The sequence below is a fragment of the Plectropomus leopardus genome, chromosome 1 (assembly GCF_008729295.1).
Source record: "Plectropomus leopardus isolate mb chromosome 1, YSFRI_Pleo_2.0, whole genome shotgun sequence".
NCBI classification, from domain to species: domain Eukaryota; kingdom Metazoa; phylum Chordata; class Actinopteri; order Perciformes; family Serranidae; genus Plectropomus; species Plectropomus leopardus.
Window position 1 is genome coordinate 22,899,615 of NC_056463.1, and position 22,143 is coordinate 22,921,757.

Genomic DNA, 22,143 nt, shown 5'->3' on the forward strand with positions numbered 1-22,143 from the left:
TGAGCCTTAATAAAATGTAAATGGATGAGTTATAAAAAAAAACATTCACCTCAGATGTCTTAAATTAGCGACAGAGACCAAAACTGTGTTTTTTATGTTGTTGTTGTTGTTTTTACCAGGCTGTAAACATGCTAATTTTGGCTGTAAAGTTGGACATTTTAATATGGGGCTCAATGGAAATTAACTCACTTCTGGAGTCAGCCTCAAGTGACCATTCACAGAACTGCAGCTTCACCGTTGAGCGCTGAAGGTTGCAGCTTGATTCGTCTTTGTTCGCTCGTGGTTGCACTGCCTGCCTTGTAAATAACCTCAATTTGTTTTTGTTGTTTCCATGCTGCTTTTTTGTTTGTGGTGGTTTGTTAACTAATCAGTTCAAATACACATAAGCAGTGACACTTTTTGAATTAGTTGGTTCACTGGTATTTTTAGGATTTGATTTAGATTTCCGGTAATTGCCAGTAATATGGGCTTTGCTGCCATTTTACCAGCTGTCTGTTGACAGTTTTGTCTATGAATTGGGATTATAAAGAGGTAACTGACATCATCAGTGTTTCAGATTTGGCTGCTCATAATGATGTTCTGAAGTATATTATATGACTGTGGCATTAGTACTAGAATTAGAAAAAGATTATCCTATTAATAAATCTAAATTTAGATAACGTCCCGTTTCATGAAAAAGAAAGAAAGACAGACGGAAACAAACAAATGTTGTACTGTAAAGTTCATCTCCTCTTGTGTTTAAACTTGCTGTATATTCTGCCTGCTGAGGCAATGCAGGCAAAGTAATCAAACAAGAAATAAAAGCATTAAAAACAATGTGTTTCAACACTGGTCCCTGAACCCATCAGACAGTGAAGAAACACTCAGATAAATAAAATTAAACAGCAGATACCCATGGCGCAATACAAAAGAGGGTCAGTGAAATTGAAAACACACTATTTCCCTGCTCTATATCCTATTCCTGTACGCTAGCCCTGTGCAACTATATGTGAAATAGATTCCTCTGCCATCCAGAGTCCTTCACGCTGCTTGGTAGCGACATCCCTAAATATAAGGAAGGTAAGTATGCATGTAGATTAGGTCGAGCACGGGAGACGCACCCCTAGAAGGAGTTGGCCTGTTTTAGCGGAGAAAAAGTATTTTCTGTTGGAGGAAGAGAAGTGCTGCAGGGTAAGGCTTTTCTGCAGTGTCTGCAATAAGAGTGTTCGTTTCTGGAGGTGTCTCCTTTCTGTGGGGTTTGTTGTGAAAAAAACTGGGAGGCAAGTAGAGGAGTTAGGAGGTTTTGGGGGATGCTGGGGGCTTCTAGTAGCAGGTTATCTGTTTAATAAAGCCCTGCAAAGCTGTGTGTGATAGGGGAGGAAAAACACACATGCGGGATTTTTTTCTCTCTAAAGGTATCTGTGCAGACACACTCTCATGCATGTGCATAAAAAGCAATGAATTTCAGAAGTTAAAATGCAAGCAAACACAACCACTGTGCCTCTTTTTTTTCTAAAGCATTATGACTTATTGTTTCCATCTTTAAGAGATGCTGTTTGTCTGTTTTGTGTAAAACATGTTTTATAGAGTTGAACAATAATAAAGGGCTGCGTTTTTGTGAGAGCAGATTTCTTTTTGTGGTTATGCTTCTGGATTTTTGAGGCTTTTTTTTTTACTCTAACAGCTAAATTAGGGCAATAAGCATGAGTTTACCATCAGAAATGAAGCGCAGTCATACACAACTAAATGCTCATTTCACAGGACGAGGCGAGAGGAAAAACAAATCACAAGAGCTTCTGCTGCTTTTTTTTATTTCTCTTTGTGAGGCCATGAAATATATGTGTTCATCTCTGTTCACATATTGTCCCCTCACTTATCTTTATGTCCGCAAGAAACCCAGAAAGTGGAAGACAGAAAGATAGCGAGAGGGAGAAAACACAGAGAAAGAGACGCTGACAGACACAGAGAACGAGTGTGAGAGTACTGTAGATAAAGAGTGGAGATTTCAGATATAGCCGTTAGCAGTTCAGCCATGATGGTGGCTGAACACAGCTGTCAGACCCAGATGGTGAGGTGCTAATAACATTCAGAGTTTTGCAGCGCACCGTTTATTTTCTAATAATAAAACTGTTAGCGCTTGCTAATAGCATAGACGCTGCCTGCCAAGCACACGTTCCGGCTGACACTCACACCACTCCGCTGCCATTTACGTGCCATACTGCTGAGCCTGATGGGTCTATAGTAGGACCTTACACAGACAGACAGACACACAGACACACAGACAGACAGACAGACACACACACACACACACACACAAACACACACACACACACACACACACACACACACACACACACACACACACACACACACACACACACACACAGTGACCAATGAGTTGCTATGTGTAACCAAGCAGAGCATAATGACTTCAGGTAATGATGTGAGTGTTATAAACATATATATATATATATATATATATATGTATATATGAAGATAAACACATGCACACTCGTTCTTATGAAAACATCTAAGAAAACTTGTTCAGAATGGGATGTGTTAAAGTGTTTTCAGTGACAAATGTAACTCTGCATTATGAAGGTGGCTCTGGGAATCGCATTGAAATTTAAAGAATATTTTTTTTGCATAGTACCACAAAAGCGATACACGCTACATTAATCAAAATTTTTTTAAAAATCCAGATTTGACAGAATGTCTTAACAACTCTGGTGGCTTTTTATTAGGGGAGCAAAGGCAGCCTCCAACAGTTTTTCATATTTGCTGAAATTGTCACAGTATTCACACAGCACTAAATGAGACAGATAATCTGTAGGAAAAAAATCACCTCCGCCTACTCTATTGTGTTTTTGTGCTTCTAATGGCCTAACTGCATGTGAACAAAAATAACCAATCAGAGCCGAGGAGTCTCTAACGCAGCTGTCAATCATGTCGATCACTGCTCATGAACTGCATTCAAACTATCAAACAAGGCAGCGCTGATCAAATATGAATCACAAACTGTGACTGCGCTGTCTATTTCCTTCCTTAAATGTTTTCAGAAACATATTTTAGTGTACTGTGTTGCTGTAAAATACAATGTTTGTGACCTGGCCGTCATATTGGATACAGTTAAATGGGAGTACGAAGCACTGTGCACCAGCCGGACCAACATTGTCATTTTACTGCTTAACACTACACTAAAATATGTTTCTGAAAACAGCTGAGGTAAGAAATAGAACATTCAGAGTCTTGATTCATACTTGATCAGTGCTGCCTGCTTTGAAAGTTTGACCTCAGTTTATGAGTAGTGATTGACACGATTGACAGACACTCCTCGGCTCTGATTGGTTGTTTTTTGTGTTCCACAGTTGATTCTAGCAAAGAGGCAATAGGAAGAGGAGGAGGGACTTTTTTTTAAACAAACTAATTGTCTCGTGCTTATCTTGGTATATAGTGACAGTTTCAGCAAATATGACACAAAACATGACCAACTGTACCTGGTATTGTAAGACAGTAAGTTTGTGAACAGGCGTAATTTACTATGGAAAGGGACCATTTCCAGTTCACTTACAAACCTATCACAGCTGCTGCTGAGGAACCCTTGAGCAAATCAGTCAAATCCACTGCAACAGATTCTATGTCAGTCACCAACTCTGACTATATGTAATATCATAACCATACGAGGACTGTGTCAAACATGCATTAGTATTTGCTTTTACATTTAGTCGTTGAATAATTCCCAAGAGACCAGTAATCTTAGTAAGTGTGACAATTATGGAACAAGTATTGAATCAAAGAAAAATCAAATTCATGAATGGGCTGTGTCTGGACAGTAGGTCTGGGCAGAACACCCACAATCCCAGGGACAAAAACAAAAGGTGCTATTCTGCGAAAGTGCTGATTCATCAGAGTGTGTCCTACAATAGAAAGCCACTGTGGCGTGACACAGTATGTCACTGACCCTAAAAGACTGCTGTTTCCTTTTATAGACTTTCCTTTTTTAGGTGAGATCACTAGTGTGCACCCGTACGTATTTCAAAATAATTTTATCTGCCCGCTTTTTTTTAATAATTTCTTTTTCTCAGTTTAAAAAAAAAATATGTGTGTTCTGTCATTTTCACTTCTATTCAATTGCTGACAGTGGTGACAGGAAGTATGGGGAGAGAAAGACCTGTGACATCATGCAATACATCTTACATAAACTATCGGCTAGTTTATTCTAACTCAGAGTATCTGAGATTAAGTGTGATTTTAAATGTATTGTTTTATTGTATTTATTGTATGCACTATTGTACTTCTGCTGGCTGCGCAAGAATTTGCCCCTTGGGGGACGATAAAAATTTCTTGAACCTGAACTTGAGAAGTTCATTGAAATTAAAGGGGCCGTGTGTGTGTGCACGCATGCGCACATTTGTGTATGTGCGCACACGTAAAAAAAAACCAAAACAAAAACGAACAAGTTACGTTTGTCAGTATTATACAAGGTTGTTTCACTTCACAACTTATTTATTAAATATTTCAACAGGAGCCAATTTCCTGTTAAGTGTCATTACAGTGTTTCTGCACACACGTACGCCTCCAAAGTGCCACAATTAATTGGACTTCATTTCCAGGAGATAATTTCCGACTGTTAGGCAGGCTGTAAAAGCACATCACCATGCACATAATTACATAGGAAGGCAGGAGCAGCCTGCAGAATTTATCTTCCACCCCAAATATGAGAGGCTGGTGAGTGGGACTCTGCTCCAGCCTTTGAAGAGGCGTTTATGTCTGTATGCAAACGGTCTCTAAATGAGCTTGCACTGTCACGTCACTGAGATGCAGCTTCATTTGGGTATAAACTCACTGAGCCACTCAAAATATTTAGCGAATGAATAAATGACAAAGATGCTGAATTAAATTACATTACTCAAATGAAATAAATGAAACACATCAAATGAAATAAATATAGAACAGTACATAAAACAATAAACCATAATAGCAACAAACAAAAAAAAAAAACACACATGAATTAACTCCAAATTAACTCTGTAGACTGCGCCAGGTCTCCAGCTGTCTCATGTAGCTGAAAGCAGAAACCTGTGTCTTGGGTAATTGAGCTCCCCTCTGCCAGAGTTATCATTTTGCTTATTATGCAGGGATATGTAACATAGCAAAGCAGCCTGATTCTCTTGAGTTGGCTCAGAAGTGAAATCACCCGTGCGCTGCAAGGTTTGAAATGTACAATACTAAAGACAAGATGAGGGACATGGGACATGGGGCTGCCAAGTGACACAGCAGGGGGGGCTTTTGTTAAAGGTCTTTCCAGTCAGAGTTTGTGGAAAACTGGAAGAGAACAAGGAGAGATGAGAGAAGGAGGGTTGACTTAAAAAGGAAATTAAATGATTCGTGGAAGTCTATGAGGTGGATGAAGCACTGGTAGGCTGTTAACATGGAAAAATCTGGTCTTTCTGTGTGTATGCCTGCATGTCTGAGTGTGTGTGTGTGTGTCTGTGTGTGTCTGTGTGTGCACGTGTATGTATATGTGTGTGTGACAGAAGGTTCCGGGGCTGCTGTGTGCAGTACCGGCTGGCAGGGTGGCTGTCAGAATGGCCCTGTTTCCTGTGTCAGCTCTAAAATAGGTCCAAACACAGCAGAGATGCACGACACACTCTGGCTATTTACAGCACTCACACAGTGTGTGTGCAGGATGCTGCCAAGTGTATGGAACCAGAGGCACTCTGCGTTGTGCTGTTTCTGCTCACAGACTGAAAAAAAGATGTATTCACTTTGAAAAACATACAATTTGACAGGCAAAGAAAGAAGAGTAGTCTTAAAATGAAAGGCACAAATATCCCCTTGTGGAATGTTTTTCACATCACAAAAAAAAAAAATGTGTGAGTGTGAGTCAGTGTGTGCATGCCCTTGACCCCTCCATATGTAGGTGTTGTGAGAGTCTCGTTTACGATAAGGGCACTGCGCCCTGCTTATGTCACTGCACCCACCTCCTGTTCTCTGGAACGTCGCCCTCTGTGTGTCCGTGACAACCAGCAAACCTCCCAAATGACGCAGACATACTGCCACCTTGCCGTCTCACCCTGGGCATGCCCAGTAAAGCCTTCTGTGTGCGTACAGAGGTAAACTGTAGTCTTAAACTACAGTATATAGGAGCAGGTTATTTCATAAATTTGTGGTCACATTTTCCATCATTTGGTCACACCTCTCCATGATAATTTTGTTCATTTGTGTCCTTGTTTGATTTCTTTCACAGTCACACAAGCTAAGGTGTCTGGAGACAGGTGGAAAAACAGAAACAGACCAGCATTGTTGCCAGATGTACGATAATAATCATATTTGTACGATAATTTTGCACAATGTATGATCAAAAATTCCAAAATTTGCATAATGTACGATTATTTGACCATTGTGACGCTTATATTAAGCACTTAATTTAGCTTACATGTGTCATTTTAACTAATTTCCTGGTTCCTAAATCTGTGTTTATGCATCACTTCTCACATGATTTTCTTACAGCCAATCGTGTTTGGTGTAGGCCATGATGACATGAATGGGTGAAGTGCGTCGAGCACGCGCCGCTGTCGTTTGTTTTCGTAAACACTCAGCCACTGGCCACATAGACTGAAAAATAGCTTCTCTCTAAGAAGTGTGTATGGATAGATTGTAAATGTGTCAAAAAGTTGTGTCAAGCAAAGGTGTCACATGGTGTTGGAAAAAAGCATGATCTGCATAGAGCATGATAACACCTGATGGGAGGGCATCGAAAACAATAGCAAATTGTTTAGGGCTCACTGGGATTTTGTAATGACGGATAAATTCTTGATAGTTAAACAGTTTCCCCTGCTTATTGAAAAGTTGACTTTCTAATGAGATACCATTACTGAGCCATTCATAAAAAAATAATGACTTCTTGTTGTAACACATATACCTGTTATTCCATATAAAATATCTATGTGGGGAAAAATTGTGCTTGTAGATGAGAAACCAGGACAAAAGTACTTGCTTGTAAAAACTGGAGAGAGAGACAGGAATTTGATCAATATAACAATTACAGAGTAAAATAAATTTCACCCAATTTAGAAAACACTTAATGAGGAATGCAATTCCAAACGGAAGTAGCGTTTTTATAAATAAATAGCGTCTAAAACAGTTAATCCTGAAGGTGTTGTTTAAGTACTAAATTCAGTAAAATTGAGGCCACTACGTAATTCCCAATTCCACTTCTGGCCACGATGTAAATTTTGCATCAAGGCATGGCGCACTGGGACAGCCCATCTGATTAGGGGGTTACGCAAAAAATGTAAATAGTCTACTTATGTAAGGCAGGCGCAGTGGTACCGGCCGTTCTCCCCCCACAGCTTAAAGTAGATCGGTCCATCGTGTAATGTCAGAGGTCAAGCAGGAAGTAAATAAAGTCTAGGCAGATAGAATGGCGTAACTGCAATAAAAACATAAATGAGATGGAAAACGGAGCCCAAACACGACTAGGGGGAGCAAAGAAGGTTCGAGATAAAAGAAGAAAACACTCGAGGCTGATTCTACAGTGTGTTTCAAAAGTTCAGAAAAATAACGTTAGCGTCGAAAATCTTCGTTAGCGGCGGTAATGACGGCAACCTGCACCGGAGGAGGACAGAGAGGACGGATAAGCAGAGGAGTCCAGCCATGGATGTATTAAGAAACTCTGAGAAACTATGACAAGGACTAAGTGTGGACAGAATGGACAGGACAAAGCTGATACCAGCGGAGTTACGTTAACGGACGGGGACAAAAGGAGGACAACGAGCAACATGACAACCTCTCAACAGGTGAGTGCTAAGCAAGCTCATGTTAGTTAGCATTATTGCTATTACCAGTGCTATGCACTGAGGTGACTTGAACGTATCCCCTTTTACGTGTATCTGCGCTTTAAATTCTGTTTTAAACATGTTGTATGTGGCCAATCACACCCAGACGCGTCGCCAGCATAACCATTGTTCCCCTATGGTACATCTGCTGAGTTGAACCTTTTATGGCGTTTTTTTTTTTTTTTTTTTTTTTTGGCATGCATAAAAGATAAAATATTTTCAACTTTTTCACTCAAGGCGCTCCCATCTGCTTTTCCAGATACCCTTCCAATGTGTTTTTTGGAGCGGTTGCGCTTGGCGCGATGCGTCTGGGTGTGATTGGCCCCCATGACCTGTTATTTCCGAATAGCAAACCGTTGCTATGAACTACAGGTCGTCGCTATGGATTCAGTTCTGATCTTAGAAGTTCACCGCGAGCTATAAATCATTCTTAAAAATCATTCTTAAATCAATGTTAACCTCGGGGAGATGCAGGGCCTCTCTGCCATTACTCTTTGGTTATTGTGCCATGAGCTTTGAGTGTTCCTGTACTGTAAATCCTGTTGAGATGCAGGTGAATATCGTCTGTGCTGTGTTGGTGTTAATTTAATGTACCTGGGTCCTGTGTTGTAAACCCTGTGTTGATGAGATACAGGTGACATACAGGTCATTTTTGTCCGCTTATTGTGCTGTTGGCTTGCAGTTGGTGTTAATTTTGTGTACTTGGGTCCTGTGTTGTACAAGACTGACTCAAGTCAGGTTTGTCATAGGCTCATGTGAAATAGTTAGGACACATACTTGACATAGTGTTGTTGCAGATCTGTTTTGAGGATATCCGCCCCCCCAGTTACCAAGCACCCGATCAAGTGCCGTTCATATTGGGCATTATTTTTTTGCAAGATTCCTCATGTATTATGACACTCTGACCAATGAAATTTTAGCAGTTAGTTTATTTTTGTGCATATCTACGTGGGTGTTTGTATGTGTGCTGCTATATTTACTTTAGCAATTAACCCCCCACAGAAAAAGACAACGTAACATCAAGTTTCAGTCCCTGTTAAGTTTTGCTTCGCTGCTTGCCCACACTTTCTCTAGTGTGTGTTCGCTCTCCTGGTCCTCGGTTTCTATAAGTGTTTTTTAATTTTATTTTTTTTTAAATCAAAATTTCCATCCCTGGTTTTAATGAAGTCAAATGCTTAGCAGCTATTTTAAGGGTAAGGTGTGAAATAGAGAACGAAAGAAGACACCTAAAAACCAAAACACGCTAGGTTATATGGTAAAAAACATACACACAGACGCACGCAAACTGCAAGTTAATTTCCGAAAATACACTGGGAATGCACACACAGTTGAGTCATCACAGGCGCTTCAGAATATCTGTATTGCCCATCAGCTGACCTGTGTGTGCATTTTTATGTCAGTGTGTGTGGGAGTGCATGCATCTGTAGATGTTTGTGCAGAAGCAAGTGAAAGGAACTCGGTGGCGGCCGTATGGTAGCAGCTGTCAGCGTACACTGTGTCGGTTTTCAATCATGACTGTGCATGTGTCACCTCTTGTGCATTCTGGTTTAGGAAGAGGAGGAGGAGGAGAAAACTTATCTGGAAACTGATAGGACAGCTCAGGCTTTCCTCAAATCATACCAAAATTATTTTAATTGCAAGTGAGAGCGACAGAGCTTTGAATTGCATCTCCCTGTTTCTCTTTGCCTGCATCAATCCCTCTGTCTCTCATGATCCCGCCCCATATGGCTCCCCTCCTCTTCCCTTCTGACTCGCTTCACCTCACTGTCTATCAAGTTTTCCCCAAAAATATCTTTTTATACACATGCAACTGTCAGCCTCCATCTGTGGCTGCTGGTAACTGCGTGTGAGTGCTTATTTCTGTCAGTCTTTCATGTGTGTGTAGTGGTGTGTGTGTGTTTGGAGCGTGTTAATATACAGAGGTCACAGGGTCGATGTTTAACACCCAGGCACTATATGACCAAGCTCTGAACCAGAAAAGTGAACCAAGAAATCCTGTCGTACTTGATTTGTGTGTGTATGTGTTAGTGCGTGTATGTGTCTTGTGTGCACTTGTGCTCCATGAACCGGAGAGCTCGGGTCAGATGCCTCCAGTGTTGGGCTTAAAGCTGCTTTGAATGGGCCAGGCTGTGCTCATCTTCTGTCTAATCTTCCTGCTCTGGTGAGTGTAGGGAGGAGGAGAAAAAAATCCATAGTCTTTTCATCCTCCTGTGACCACTGTGCCTGTGAGACAGCAGCCGTGGGAATGGAGATGGATACAGGCAGCCCTGCCTCTGACCTCCCTCTACTCCAACACAAGGGTGGAGATAAACAGGGCCACAAGGATCGCTAACATCTTTCTTTCTCAGGCACACTCACAGACGCGAGCACACACATAGGGACACATACACACAACAGCGCAGACATCTCATTAAAGCAATGGTAGGTGAATGTTGCAACAGCAGTGTGCCACTGGGAGAGAGGTCTATTAGGGATACTATCAAGAGACGGGGGAAGGAAATGAGAGTTTCCTGTGTGCATCTAATTCTGGTATGGCATATGTGTTTGATGAATGTCTAATTTTGACCCAGAGATCCGGCCGAGGAGCCGGCGTTATTGGCTGAATCATTATGATAATGTGGTGACTGGAGACTTAATAAAATAAATATCTATTTCCCAGAGTGTGAGTGTGTGTCAGAGAAAAAGAGACTTGTTCACATTCTGTGTGCATGTCCAGAAGTGAGAAAGACAGCAGACGGCCTGAGAGAGGCGACGGCAGGCAGTTTATCCTAAATTACTCTCCCCTCCTCTCTGTTTCCCGGGGATTTTGGAGTGATACTCCCCTCTTGCTCCCTCGCTCCCTCAGCTGTCACAACCCGTCACCACAACTATTCCACTTCAGCCGCAGGGATGGAGGGAAAGCTTTGTCCCTCTCCATCACCCTCCTTTCACATCCCTCTCTCTAATGGTAGTTGTGGCATACTGGGTTGTATATTGAGAATGCTTTTTTTCTAACATGACCTGGTGGTTTAAGGACACGACATGAAATGATGCTTTAGTTTTTTCCTAATTTGTCAAAGTGGAAAGTAAACACAGAGCCATTCCTTTGGTCGTGGCTAGTATCCATAGAGATGCATGCGTCTTATTATGGTTTGTCAGGGGTCATTAGTGTAATCCAAGCAGACAGACGTTTATATTGAGAGAAGTGCGCCATAGTATTCTCTTTCTGTTTGTCTTTTTTTTTTTTTTTAGTATCTATATGCAGCCGCTTCCGATAATGTCATCCTACACTGCTCTCTGCTCCTCGCAACCAGAGACTATCAGCTGTGAACTCATCGCTCTCCTTTAATGGCCAGGTCGCAGAGAAGGGGAAAAAAACCCTAAGAGCATTGTAAAGCAGTGAAGATGTTGTTTATGTTCAATAGAGACGCTATGAGAGAGACAAGACAGTTTTTTTTTAGTTCTGAGAGTAAGCAAACCAGTACTGTAGGTCTCTTGATTTCTGTTTTTGCCTTTGCCACAACATTCCTTCGCAGGGGTCACACACCCTTCCAAGGCAACAAAAAAACAACTTTGAGATGATCAGCTGAGTTCACAGTTTGGTCTGACCGGCCCACACTTCAGAGAACAACCTCACGACACGTGGCCATTAACCGAACATGTCTCCTAAGTACAGTAGTGACATGCAGAAAGTGTGCCGCTCCTAAGTCCCACTCACTACATTGTGTCTCCAGAAAGCCCTCCCTCTGCCAGGTCTCTGAGGCCATGTACTCTCCAAGGGTGACACTAACCAAACTCTGTAATTATAAGACGCAAAGAGCATTCCTCAGCCTGGTTAGCCAGAACTATGAGACAGAGGGACAAATATTTACCCCCTCTGCCCGTTCCCCTCTGTTCCTCCTCCTTTAACGCGCCCCCACCCCAATAATTTAACAGTAAGAGCAACTCAGCCTTGTAAACACAATAGTTATGTCTGCGCTCACAGAGCCATGAAGCAGACATACAGGCTCCACTACCCCTGCAGCTACCACTAACACAGGCTCCTCTCCTCTCCCTCCTCACATCATCCTCTACATTTCTGTAACCGCACCAAAAAGCTAAAGTTTGGGAGTCTTGACATTCAGCTTTCAGAATATTTTATTCATTTATAGATCAAATGAGGAGTGACAGAAACTCAATGGGAGATTCACAGCAGTGTACATTTTGTGTTAGATTTAAATTTTTCTTTGTCACTGGACACTGTGACAGTGAAAAGTAAAAAAAAAAACTCTTATAACTTTGTATTTTTCCTCCCTATCAATATTAATTCTTACATGCTGTATATTCAGTCTGTCGAGGCTGCAGCAGACCCTCTGGGAATCCATTGCCTGCCAATGTTGTCAAACCAAAACACTTGGCACAAATAATACTTGGGATAAAGTGCAGTGCAGTACAAAATAAAATTAAACACACTACCTCTGCACACATCTCTCTATAAATGTATGCTTTCTTGTCTGCATAAACTAAAGATTTTTGAATGTACAGATACATATATACATGCTAATCACTCGCATTTAACTTCCGATAGCATAATGTTTTTACAGCAACCCTGTCTCCTAGAAAATGCATTTACTAAACTGCTATTATTATTATGTTGTATGGCAACATCATTTCACAATGGATTATGCTCAGAAGTCAGAGACAATGTGCTTTTCATTTCAACTAAACAAGCGGGCATACAGAGTGCAGATCCTTGACACCCAAATGTTTTTGTATGCGTCCAGAATTTTGTCTCAGGTTAGGTTAAGCAACAAAAGCACTTCAGGGAAGGTAAGGAAAAGTTAAGACATAAGACACTTTGTCTGTGTAGCTGTACAACAACAGTATGTTTGGTTACTCTGAGGCTGACAGCTGTATACAAATGAAATACAAACATTAAATGAAAGCTCAATAGAGAAGATAAATAAAAAGAGGTAAAACCACAGATAATGACAAGATGAAACAGTGACAAATAACTGCAAGCATGAATAATGACTATCTGAAGTTTGTCTCAAATATTAATCAATAAATGAGATACACAAAAGCAAAGACTCTTGTCTTAGGTTTAGGCATCAAATGCACTTTGATCGAGGTTAGGGAATGGTCATGATTTTGTTCAAATATTAGAAGAATATTCTAGAAAGCATAATGCTGTAGTCACAAGTGGATTCTGAATTGCTAGATTGCCTTTTTTTTTCTGGAAATGGAAATATGTTGCCAGTGAACATGTTGCTGATATGTTCAGTATCAACTTTTTTGCAACTTGCCAGATTCGTTATGCCATTATTTCCTTATTATGTTAAAGGAAGACGTAATTTGCACAGCGTTTCCTAAAAAACATTTTGCTTTTTCAAATGACTTTTATGTAAAAGTAATTTCTCTGAGACAGGGCTGTTAACAGAAACATACTTGCTGTACACTGATTCAGCAGGCCAGTCCTAGGAAGCGGAAATCAATAAATAAGTGGGGGTCAGACACGCGAGCAAATTAAGGAAGTGTTGACCTTAATAAAATCTGTATGGCCATTAATGTGATACCAAATATTGTTTTAATTGTGTGAGCCAAGCTCAGGAAACATAAGCCCTGTCGCTGCAGAACGCCGACCACACAACAGAGGACGTGCATGTGTCTCAGACATGTATTAATAGGATACTCCACCAGACTGTTTGTCTTAACACTTTGTAAACAGCGCAATGATATCTCGAGCTTTAATTCCTGTGTCTGCGCATGCATTATGGTGATCCTGTTTTGATTAGGCATCCTAACTCATTTTAATTAATTACATAAAACGGAAAACAACAATTTTTGGTGTGAGCGTTCCCCTCTGACGGCAAGAAAGTGGGAGCATCGTCTCAGAGGCTATTTGTGTTTGATGTTAACGGGCAAGCACAATGCATTAAGCCTGGAATGTAAGTAATGTGCACTTAGATATAGAGCTCCAGCCACAGTGTGTGGACAGCAGCGTTTAATGTGCAGCAATAACTCTGTTAGGCTGCTGCTTCTCATTGCCTCTCTTTAACCCTGCGTCTTCTCCATATCTCTTCCTATTGTCACTTCTCTGTATGCATTTCTTAAATGGTGCACCGGTGTGAAAGATGAGAGAGGACACTGCAGGTCTCTTCGGAGCTATTTACTTTGTAGCATTCTGTCTCCCTCTGGCCCTGTTTGTCTGAGTGAAGCAAGATACTGAAAATACTCCAGAAACATTTGATATGATGCACTGGTACCGCATGACTTTTATCCTCACCGTAAAAAAAAAAAAAAAAAAAAAATGTTGTGATACAAGAGTGGAGCTGAACTCTATCAGTACAAATGCAGGCCTGGGCCTCCACAGAGGACCCGCATCCTGGGTGAATGACTGTGAAAGCTGCTGTATGGCAGGATGAAGTGTGTTCATTTCCTTATTTATTGACTCACTTGCTTTTCTCTGAGTGTTTGAAATTAATAACAGCCAGCAGAAATCAGACAGAGGGATGAAAATCAGCACTTTCCCTGCAGTGAAGCCATTCATCAAGCTAACGAGGGGGAGAATAGGAGTGGAGGAGGAGAGGAGGGGAAAAGTGACGTTTGGAGAGGGAGCAGGGAGCAGGGAGGGAAGCAGGTGCAGTGAGGCAGGAGGGGGGAGGAGGGAGGGAAAGTGACGTTGGGCACAGAGGCGATAAGAAGGAAGCTAAGTTTGTTTGGGGGGAGGAGGAGAGTCATTTGGAGGATAGCGGGGCAGACAGAAGAGGAGGAGCTGCGTGTCACTCTGAAAAGAAGGGTAGAGATAGAAAGAAAGACAAGTTTGACATTGGAGTATAAATAGAGAGGGAGGAGAGAAACAGAGAACACAGACAGTTTCTTGAATGACTGAGGGATTGGCACAGAGATCAAGGCAGCACAGAAAGTAACCATGATGTGCTGATACGTCCATGCCTTAGCAAATTGCTAATGTGTGGATCCTACAGCTTTCGAGACTTTTATATGTCCACAGTGACTGTAGGACTCTGCAAGCTGCGTTCACTCTCCTCAAACAATCAGCAGACGACCAGCTCTAACAGCAATATTGCCACACAGATGCACTACAGAGCTCTCATTCGCCCTCTCCAACAGTAGTATTTTACTCCCCTTCCCTTTCACTGATGGGTGATGATGGGCCTGCCCTCTCCTCAAAGCCTTCGCCCTTGCGATGGCTCGGTCCCACACTGCTCCGCCTCCCCGACAGTCCACCAGAGACCCAACAGTATCTCACACCCAGAGCAGGGCTGACTAAGCACTTACTGCTGAGCCTCTCTTCTCAGAGCGAGAGAGGAGCGCCATGCTGAGAACTCTGCCACAGGAAAATAATTAGCAAAGTGGAGCTCTGCCCAAACACACTGGGCTAAATCTAGTACCACTTCACATACAAACGCAGCCATAAATCTTTCCCTGTCTTTCTCTCTTTTTCTTCCTTGCTTTCTTTCTTTGCGAGGAAAGTATCATTCCCACAATCAGGAGTTCCTTGTTTTAGTCTTATATGTATGCTTACAAATCGAATATAATCATGTGATACCTCATATGAATGTGGCTACCAGTAAGTCCAGTCTTCCCAGTGTAAGCTACAAGCTGCTTTGTGATCTTTCTTCAAGTCGGTTCAAACTGAGAAACTTGTGCTCGGTGCCAGGTGGTGACGCAAACTGTGCCCATCTCACTGTACATGGATATCTGTATTTTTAACTTTAAAGTTAGACCACAGTGTGTTTGGTCACCAAGGATAAATATAGTCAGCTCCTCCTGAGCAGTCTCCAGTTTCTCACTCCTTTCCGAGAGGCAGGTGGAGCAGAGAGGAGTCGGAGGGGGGTGGAGGAGGAGGAAGAACACCCAGTCTTGAATAAATCATCCCTCGACTTTTGACCCATATGGAGCAGGAGGTTGTTTTTGTACTTCTGCGCTGCCCCCCCTTCCCTCCATGGCCTCTTCACCCCTCCTCTTTCTCATTCATTTTCTCCTCCACATGACAGGTCAATCTGGATCGATTTCATCTGCCCTCGATGACTGAGACCAACATCCTGGCACCCAGAAATAGAGCTCTCTGTGATAGAAGAGCCTCCGACCAAGCGTCATCATTTGCACGCAGCTCGGAGAAGGGCTGAGCAAGAGAGGATGGGCGAATGGGACATTCAAAACATTCACAAGATGAAATTTACTGCATTGATGAGCTATGCTAATTTAAGGAAGCAAAGGACATTGGAAATGGATCATCCGAAGTTTCACCTAAATCAACCTGCCATATACTTGCCACATGGTTGGTGGCCTTGCCTACCTGTTACAGTATGCTTATGTGATCACACACACACACACACACACACACACACACACACACAGACACACAAACACACCGGCCTGCTTCCCCAATCTATATTTGCACTCAGCTCTCTTTCTCATCGCCTCTTTCACACACTTACTGTGCATATACACACACCTGGTGTTTTATCTTTGTCAGCATATTCTGGGTCCTTCAGCTCCCTGCTGGGCTCTGAACTCCAGTGTCTCTTTGCATGGCGAACCCCTGAGGTGTGCCTGCCTTCATAACACACACACACACACACACACACACACACACACACACACACACACACACACACACACACACACACACACACATACCAGTTGCCACTGAGACACACTGGCACTCTTATACCAGCGTTAACCTCTCTTTATCTCCTTGCCATCCCAACATCTCACAAAGTAAACACATTTATGCCTGGGAAATGTGTTTTCTCTTGCATTGGTGGAGTTAGAGGCGCAGTGACACAGTGTCCTGGTGGTGTCTAGGCAGTCCAGGCCAGAGTCAGGACACTCTTTCCCCAGGCAAGGACACGGAGACCTGGCTCTCCGTCTCCATCACTCAGCCTGTCCTCCTGGAGCTACGTGGCCAGACTGCTCATCGCCCCCCCCCCCCTTCTCATATGCATGGATTTGCATAAAACAAAGACATGGCTCTGCCTGCAACGTCTGCCTTGGTTGAAACCGCTAAGAACAGGATCGACCAGACCACACCACACGCAGCCCCTTCTAAGCTTGGCTGGCAGGTTGTCAGAGCACAACATCAGTATAGTACTGCAGCGTGGCAAGGGAACGGAGATTTACGAGGCTGACTAAGATAGACACCCTCATGGTTTTCCACTTTCATTCGTTTAACATCCGTTCCCTTGGCATTGTTTATATTCGACACCTCTAAGCAGTGAGCAGAGGGCACCTAATTCACAGTGATGACGTGGGAGGAGAATCAGAGCACTTAAAACACTTCATCTAAAGATGATTTGTCCTTGTCTTCCCTGATGGCTTTTGTCCTGCTTCCCCTCCTGAAGTTAAGTGGAGCTGGAGAAAGGCCAGCTACTGATCCCACGCCCCACTTAGACACAATCAAGTAAATAACACTAGATGCAAGTACATGTATGCGCACACACACATACACGCGCGCACACATACACACACTCACACACACGTACATACATACATACATGCATACATTGTACTTTAGCAAGGTGCGAAGTCATGGAGCTCATCCTTATGTGTCATGACCAAGCACATCACAGCATTTGCTGTGGAACAATCAGTGAAGCCATTACAGGAACAATTGGCTTTGCAATATACATTTGCCCAGTTTCCTCTCTGTCTCTGTGAATTGATTTCAGGAGTAGAAGCTTATTCTTCACTCTGCCTCTCTCCTGCTGTCCGACACTCTCGGCTTTTTCTCTTTTTCCACGCAAAATCTGAACATGTGATTTACATCTGAATGAGTGGCTGTAATGTGGCAGTTGTACTGTTGATCCAGGGAAAGCATCATATCTGTGCGGTGTGTGTGTGTGTCTTTGTGGATTTAAATTAGGTGGGAAAATGCGTACAGCACTCTGCAAACTTATGGCACTGGGGCGACAGGGGGAGATGTGATGAAGAGAGATATTGGCAACATAAAGAAGGTGTGTGCTCTTTAGCATATGAATAGGAATTGACAAACTATGGTACATTATGCATCCATTATGGAAGCCTTACAGACACGTGCTGTACGGTATAAAACACTCATAATTATATGTGGTGACTGTGTCCTCTCTCTATTTAATACAAGAGTCTAATATTAATGAATAATTAATATGGATTTCATTGTGTAGGCGTACAATAGGAAACAACATGACCAGTAATCATTTTGTAAGTTCTAATTATGTTTGATATTATTTGTACAGCTGTGATCATTTTTTAAAGCTTGTTTTACAAGTCTGACTTCACTCACTGTATGAAAAATTACAGATGAAAGAAAAACAAAAAAAGCTGAGAGAGATCAAATAAAAAAGTGTTTTACCTCAGAGAGCCGAGGGCACGGAGGATTGGGGCTTTAAATCACAGATGGAGGAATTTTCTCGATGACCTAAAGGAGCAGACAAGATTGGACAAAACGTATAAGACTGGATAAATGAATATCAAGGCAAATCATGCTGTCTTCTCCTTTTCTGTTCCTTCTACTGCGTGTGTCACTCTCTGCCACCCCGTCAGACACACACGCACACAAAACAATCACAGAGAAACAAGTAGATCCGTTCCGAGCGAGATTCACTCTCACCTCGTCTGTCTGGTGAAACACAGTACATGTATCATAGTAAGCGTTTGATGCGGAGGGAAATGTAAAAATTTGCATGCAAATAGATTCTACAGGCAGAACCTATGCATCAAAACACTGTAACCACAAGAGACAAAACTAAAATATCTAAGCATACAGTGTGCCGTCACACAGAAGAGGCAAAAGAGTTCAGTGCCAAAGCCTTTTACTCCTGCTCATTTCATTATATTACATAATTAATTGTTCCAAAAGGCAGGGCATTTATCATACAGACAAATTAACAGTGGAAGATGTTTTCCCCCATATTGTAACGCAAAATTTCATAAGCACCCTCCTTAAAACACACAGTGAGCATGTGGCTCCACGCAGGTCCAGAAACAGTTATTCATATTCCCTATAAATGTTGTTAAACAAGTGAAAACATTAGCTTAGCTCTTAGCTCTGTGCACGGATGCCAAGCAGGGTCCCTTTAAAACACTCTGGAAAATGACAGTTGTGGAAATACTTTGCCCATACGCTGCAGCGAAGGAAATTTTAAATCATTGGATTTTCAAATAAATGCCACATAACTCAGTTGTATGGAGTATATAGAAGCTGCAGGAAAACAGCAGCAATGCCGCATGATGATATTAGAACCACAGCAGAAAAAAAAGGCACGGCATCTACATCACAAAGTTAAAAGTTTCATTAGAGAGTCAGATTCTTAAAAACTATGTTAACGGTGAGGAAAAGGCAAGAACTTATGTTGGAAATAAGACAGTAAGGGCCCTGTAATAAAAATTACTATAGCTCTGAATTAAGAATGTATTCCATGCAAAAACAAATTGCTGAATGTTGATAATCTCTGTAAATGACCAAACACTTACTGGATGTGTTTCTCATGTACATTTCTCTGCTGCTTCATTTTAATAATAATACAATTTAACTTAAAATGCCAATAGAACACAAGTTTATTGACTGTGATTTTGGACATATATCTGGAGTGTTTTATTTGTTTTTTCAAAATTAAAAAAAAAGGTATGCTAATTTAAAAGTATTGCTTTTCATTTTTTATTTTAACTCTGTGCAATGGGAAAGCTGAGAGATGGTGTTGCATTTATTTAAGTCACAGGCTCTTGGTTTGGGTCCATTTACAGACATATAAAATTACCCCAGCAAGTCCCGACCACCTCATTACCAACATAACCTGCAGCCAGTCTTTCAAGGACAACTCTCTAATGACACGGCACGCATCCACTTAATGTCTATTTGAAGCACGTTGAGACTTTCTGCCACAAAGAAAGAAATGTATAGAAAGAGCAAAGTGTTCTCTGATAAAATAAGCTGCTTAATTGATCCCTGATGTCTGTTTAATTCAGAAGGAAAGAGTGTGTCTTTACCTCTCATTTACACTGTAAAATGAGGTGAGGTTGGATTTTTTTGTCTCAGTATCTGCTGTGAGTCTGGTCACATTTGCAGATGTTTCTGCCACCTGGTTGTGCTCAGACACCTGACTACTGTTACTGTTAACTACCTGCACATTCAGTATGGGCTCAATCTGCATTGCTCTTTTACACAGACAAACTCAGAAATCAAAGTTTTCTGTCACAGTGAAAAAATTCCAACTTTATGAAATACATACACTAACATTCAGTTACATGATGATAAAAAAGAAAGTGTGTAGGGCCTGATGTAGGGGACACATCCTCCTTAATATTACATGTGCATTTGTACCCCCCGATTAAAACATACAACTAGCAGAGGACTTTTGTTTATACAACAATTCTCCAGAATCCAGGAGATTAAGTGTTTGATGCTCACAATTTCCTGAGGAGGAACCCCCTAATGACCCATTTCATATGTGTCCCCTCAGTCTTAAAATGAATTTAACAATAGCACCAGTGTGTCTATACTTGGAAAGGCGTCCACCCTAGCAACTATTAGAGGAATAAAAATAGACTAAAAGAAATAAAGAATGTGGTGAAACATCATGCAAAATGTAACTTCTCATCACAAGTGCACACTGACCCGGCTGTTAGAAAGATAAACTAAGCAGCATCTGAACTTAATTTTTTTCAGATATTTAATACGACATCATGAAACTACTTTTTAATTTGCCAACTTTTTTGAAGTAGAAAAACAGCAAGTAAAAAAAAAAAACAGATCTGATTATTACATTTTTCGGATTTTAGACTCACTATGACCGAGAGGATTAAAAAAGCATAATCTTCCAAAAACACAGTTGGAATTGATGGCATTTTCACACACAGTTATCTGCTCTTTTTAACCTTAATTAAAGTATAAACTCAAGACCGAAAAGGAGAATCCAAGTTAAGCACACCCAGCCTGACTCAGTGGATATTAATAGGAGGAACAATGACTTCAGCTTAAGTGCCGCTGGTTGTTTTGTTGTGTCTTTCCAACACCCACAATGCAATCCTCGAATGATGTGGGTGTGAGAATAAAATGAGCTGCTGTCCGTAATCATCATGGCTGCCACAAAGGCTACCGGATGATGCTCATTACACTGCTATGATTAGTTAAACCACTACATAGGCTGCCTAACTTCTATTTGCTATTTCCACTCGACAGTGTTTCAATGGCTTTTTCTGTTCAGATGCTTGAGATGAAAAAAGAAAAATGTTTGGCAGCATGACACTGAACCTGCCAGGCTGCAGCCAAGTGCTTCACCGGCCCCGTTCTACATATTTTATGGTAACACGTGCTGCATACATGAAAGTACATAAACACCTTTTGTGTATTTATCGTATGTGAGTCATCAACTGGAAGCTATGTTATTTTAACACATTGCCGAATAATATAGTTTATACTTGTGCTACAAGTAGTTTTTGTGCTGATTTGTATTTGTTCCAATCCTCAGAAATGCTTTTGTGTAATAAAGAAAGTACGCTGTGAAAGTGTAACTCTCTATGAAACTGGTGAAATACAGGAAATGGGTGAAAAAAAAAAAAAAATTGGCAGTGAGTAGTCTTGAATTTACTGTGTACTATACCATGTCGGATGTGCATGTACATCTTATTCAGTGGGTTCTGGGCAGAGGAAATGAGCTTGAGCTCCCTAGGGCAGGGATTACTCTAATGACTTTGAGAGCAGCCTTGTGCGCTGTAACTTTTGACCTCTGCTCATCCTCTTCTCCAAAAGACGACAAGACACACACATTCACAGACACCTACTCACGTTTGCACGTTCATGTTATCCTCACAGGCACTAATCGACCTCGCATACGGGCCGGCGTGAGTTAAGAGATGCAGAATCACACAGAAACAGCCACGCAACAAATCCTCTCGAGCCCTTCCTCTGGCATCATCTAAAGCCTGGAAGAATTCAGACCCCCAAACAGCTCTTATTTTTGGGTCTGTCAACTGGCGTAGTGCTACTTGAGTGAACATCGTGCTGCATCTCATGCTGTCAGCCCGCATAGCGCCAACGTTCCATATGAGTGCATCATTGGAAAATCGATAGATTTATCACTTACATAACCATTGCGCACTGGTGCCACAGATATAACGGGAAAACATCTTTTGCAAATCAGATCTATCTTCACACAAATGTCATTTTGCTCAGAGACGGAAGTATTCAAATCATAAAAATGCCAGAGAAACACAAGGAGCATCATGCTGTGAAACAAAAGTCTGGGGCAAATCTATGCAGGGCTATTTATTGTTTGTGTGTGTGTTTGTGTCTGTGCTGGTGCGTGCAGGCTGTTGAGTGTGTTTTCAATGCTAGTGCATGGACATTAGAGGTCTAACTGGT

General features: G+C 41.7%; 1 protein-coding gene across 2 annotated transcripts in view; it reads right to left on the reverse strand.

Moving 5' to 3' along the window:
- mafa (v-maf avian musculoaponeurotic fibrosarcoma oncogene homolog a (paralog a)) overlaps window positions 1-22,143 on the reverse strand; it is an 82,710-nt gene that overhangs the window by 54,782 nt on the left and 5,785 nt on the right. For both annotated transcript variants that reach the window (XM_042502755.1, XM_042502835.1), the window contains exon 2: window positions 18,136-18,201. In XM_042502755.1, the coding sequence (XP_042358689.1) occupies window positions 18,174-18,201 (28 nt within the window). In that variant the 3' untranslated portion in view covers window positions 18,136-18,173. The remainder of the gene's footprint in view (window positions 1-18,135; window positions 18,202-22,143) is intronic.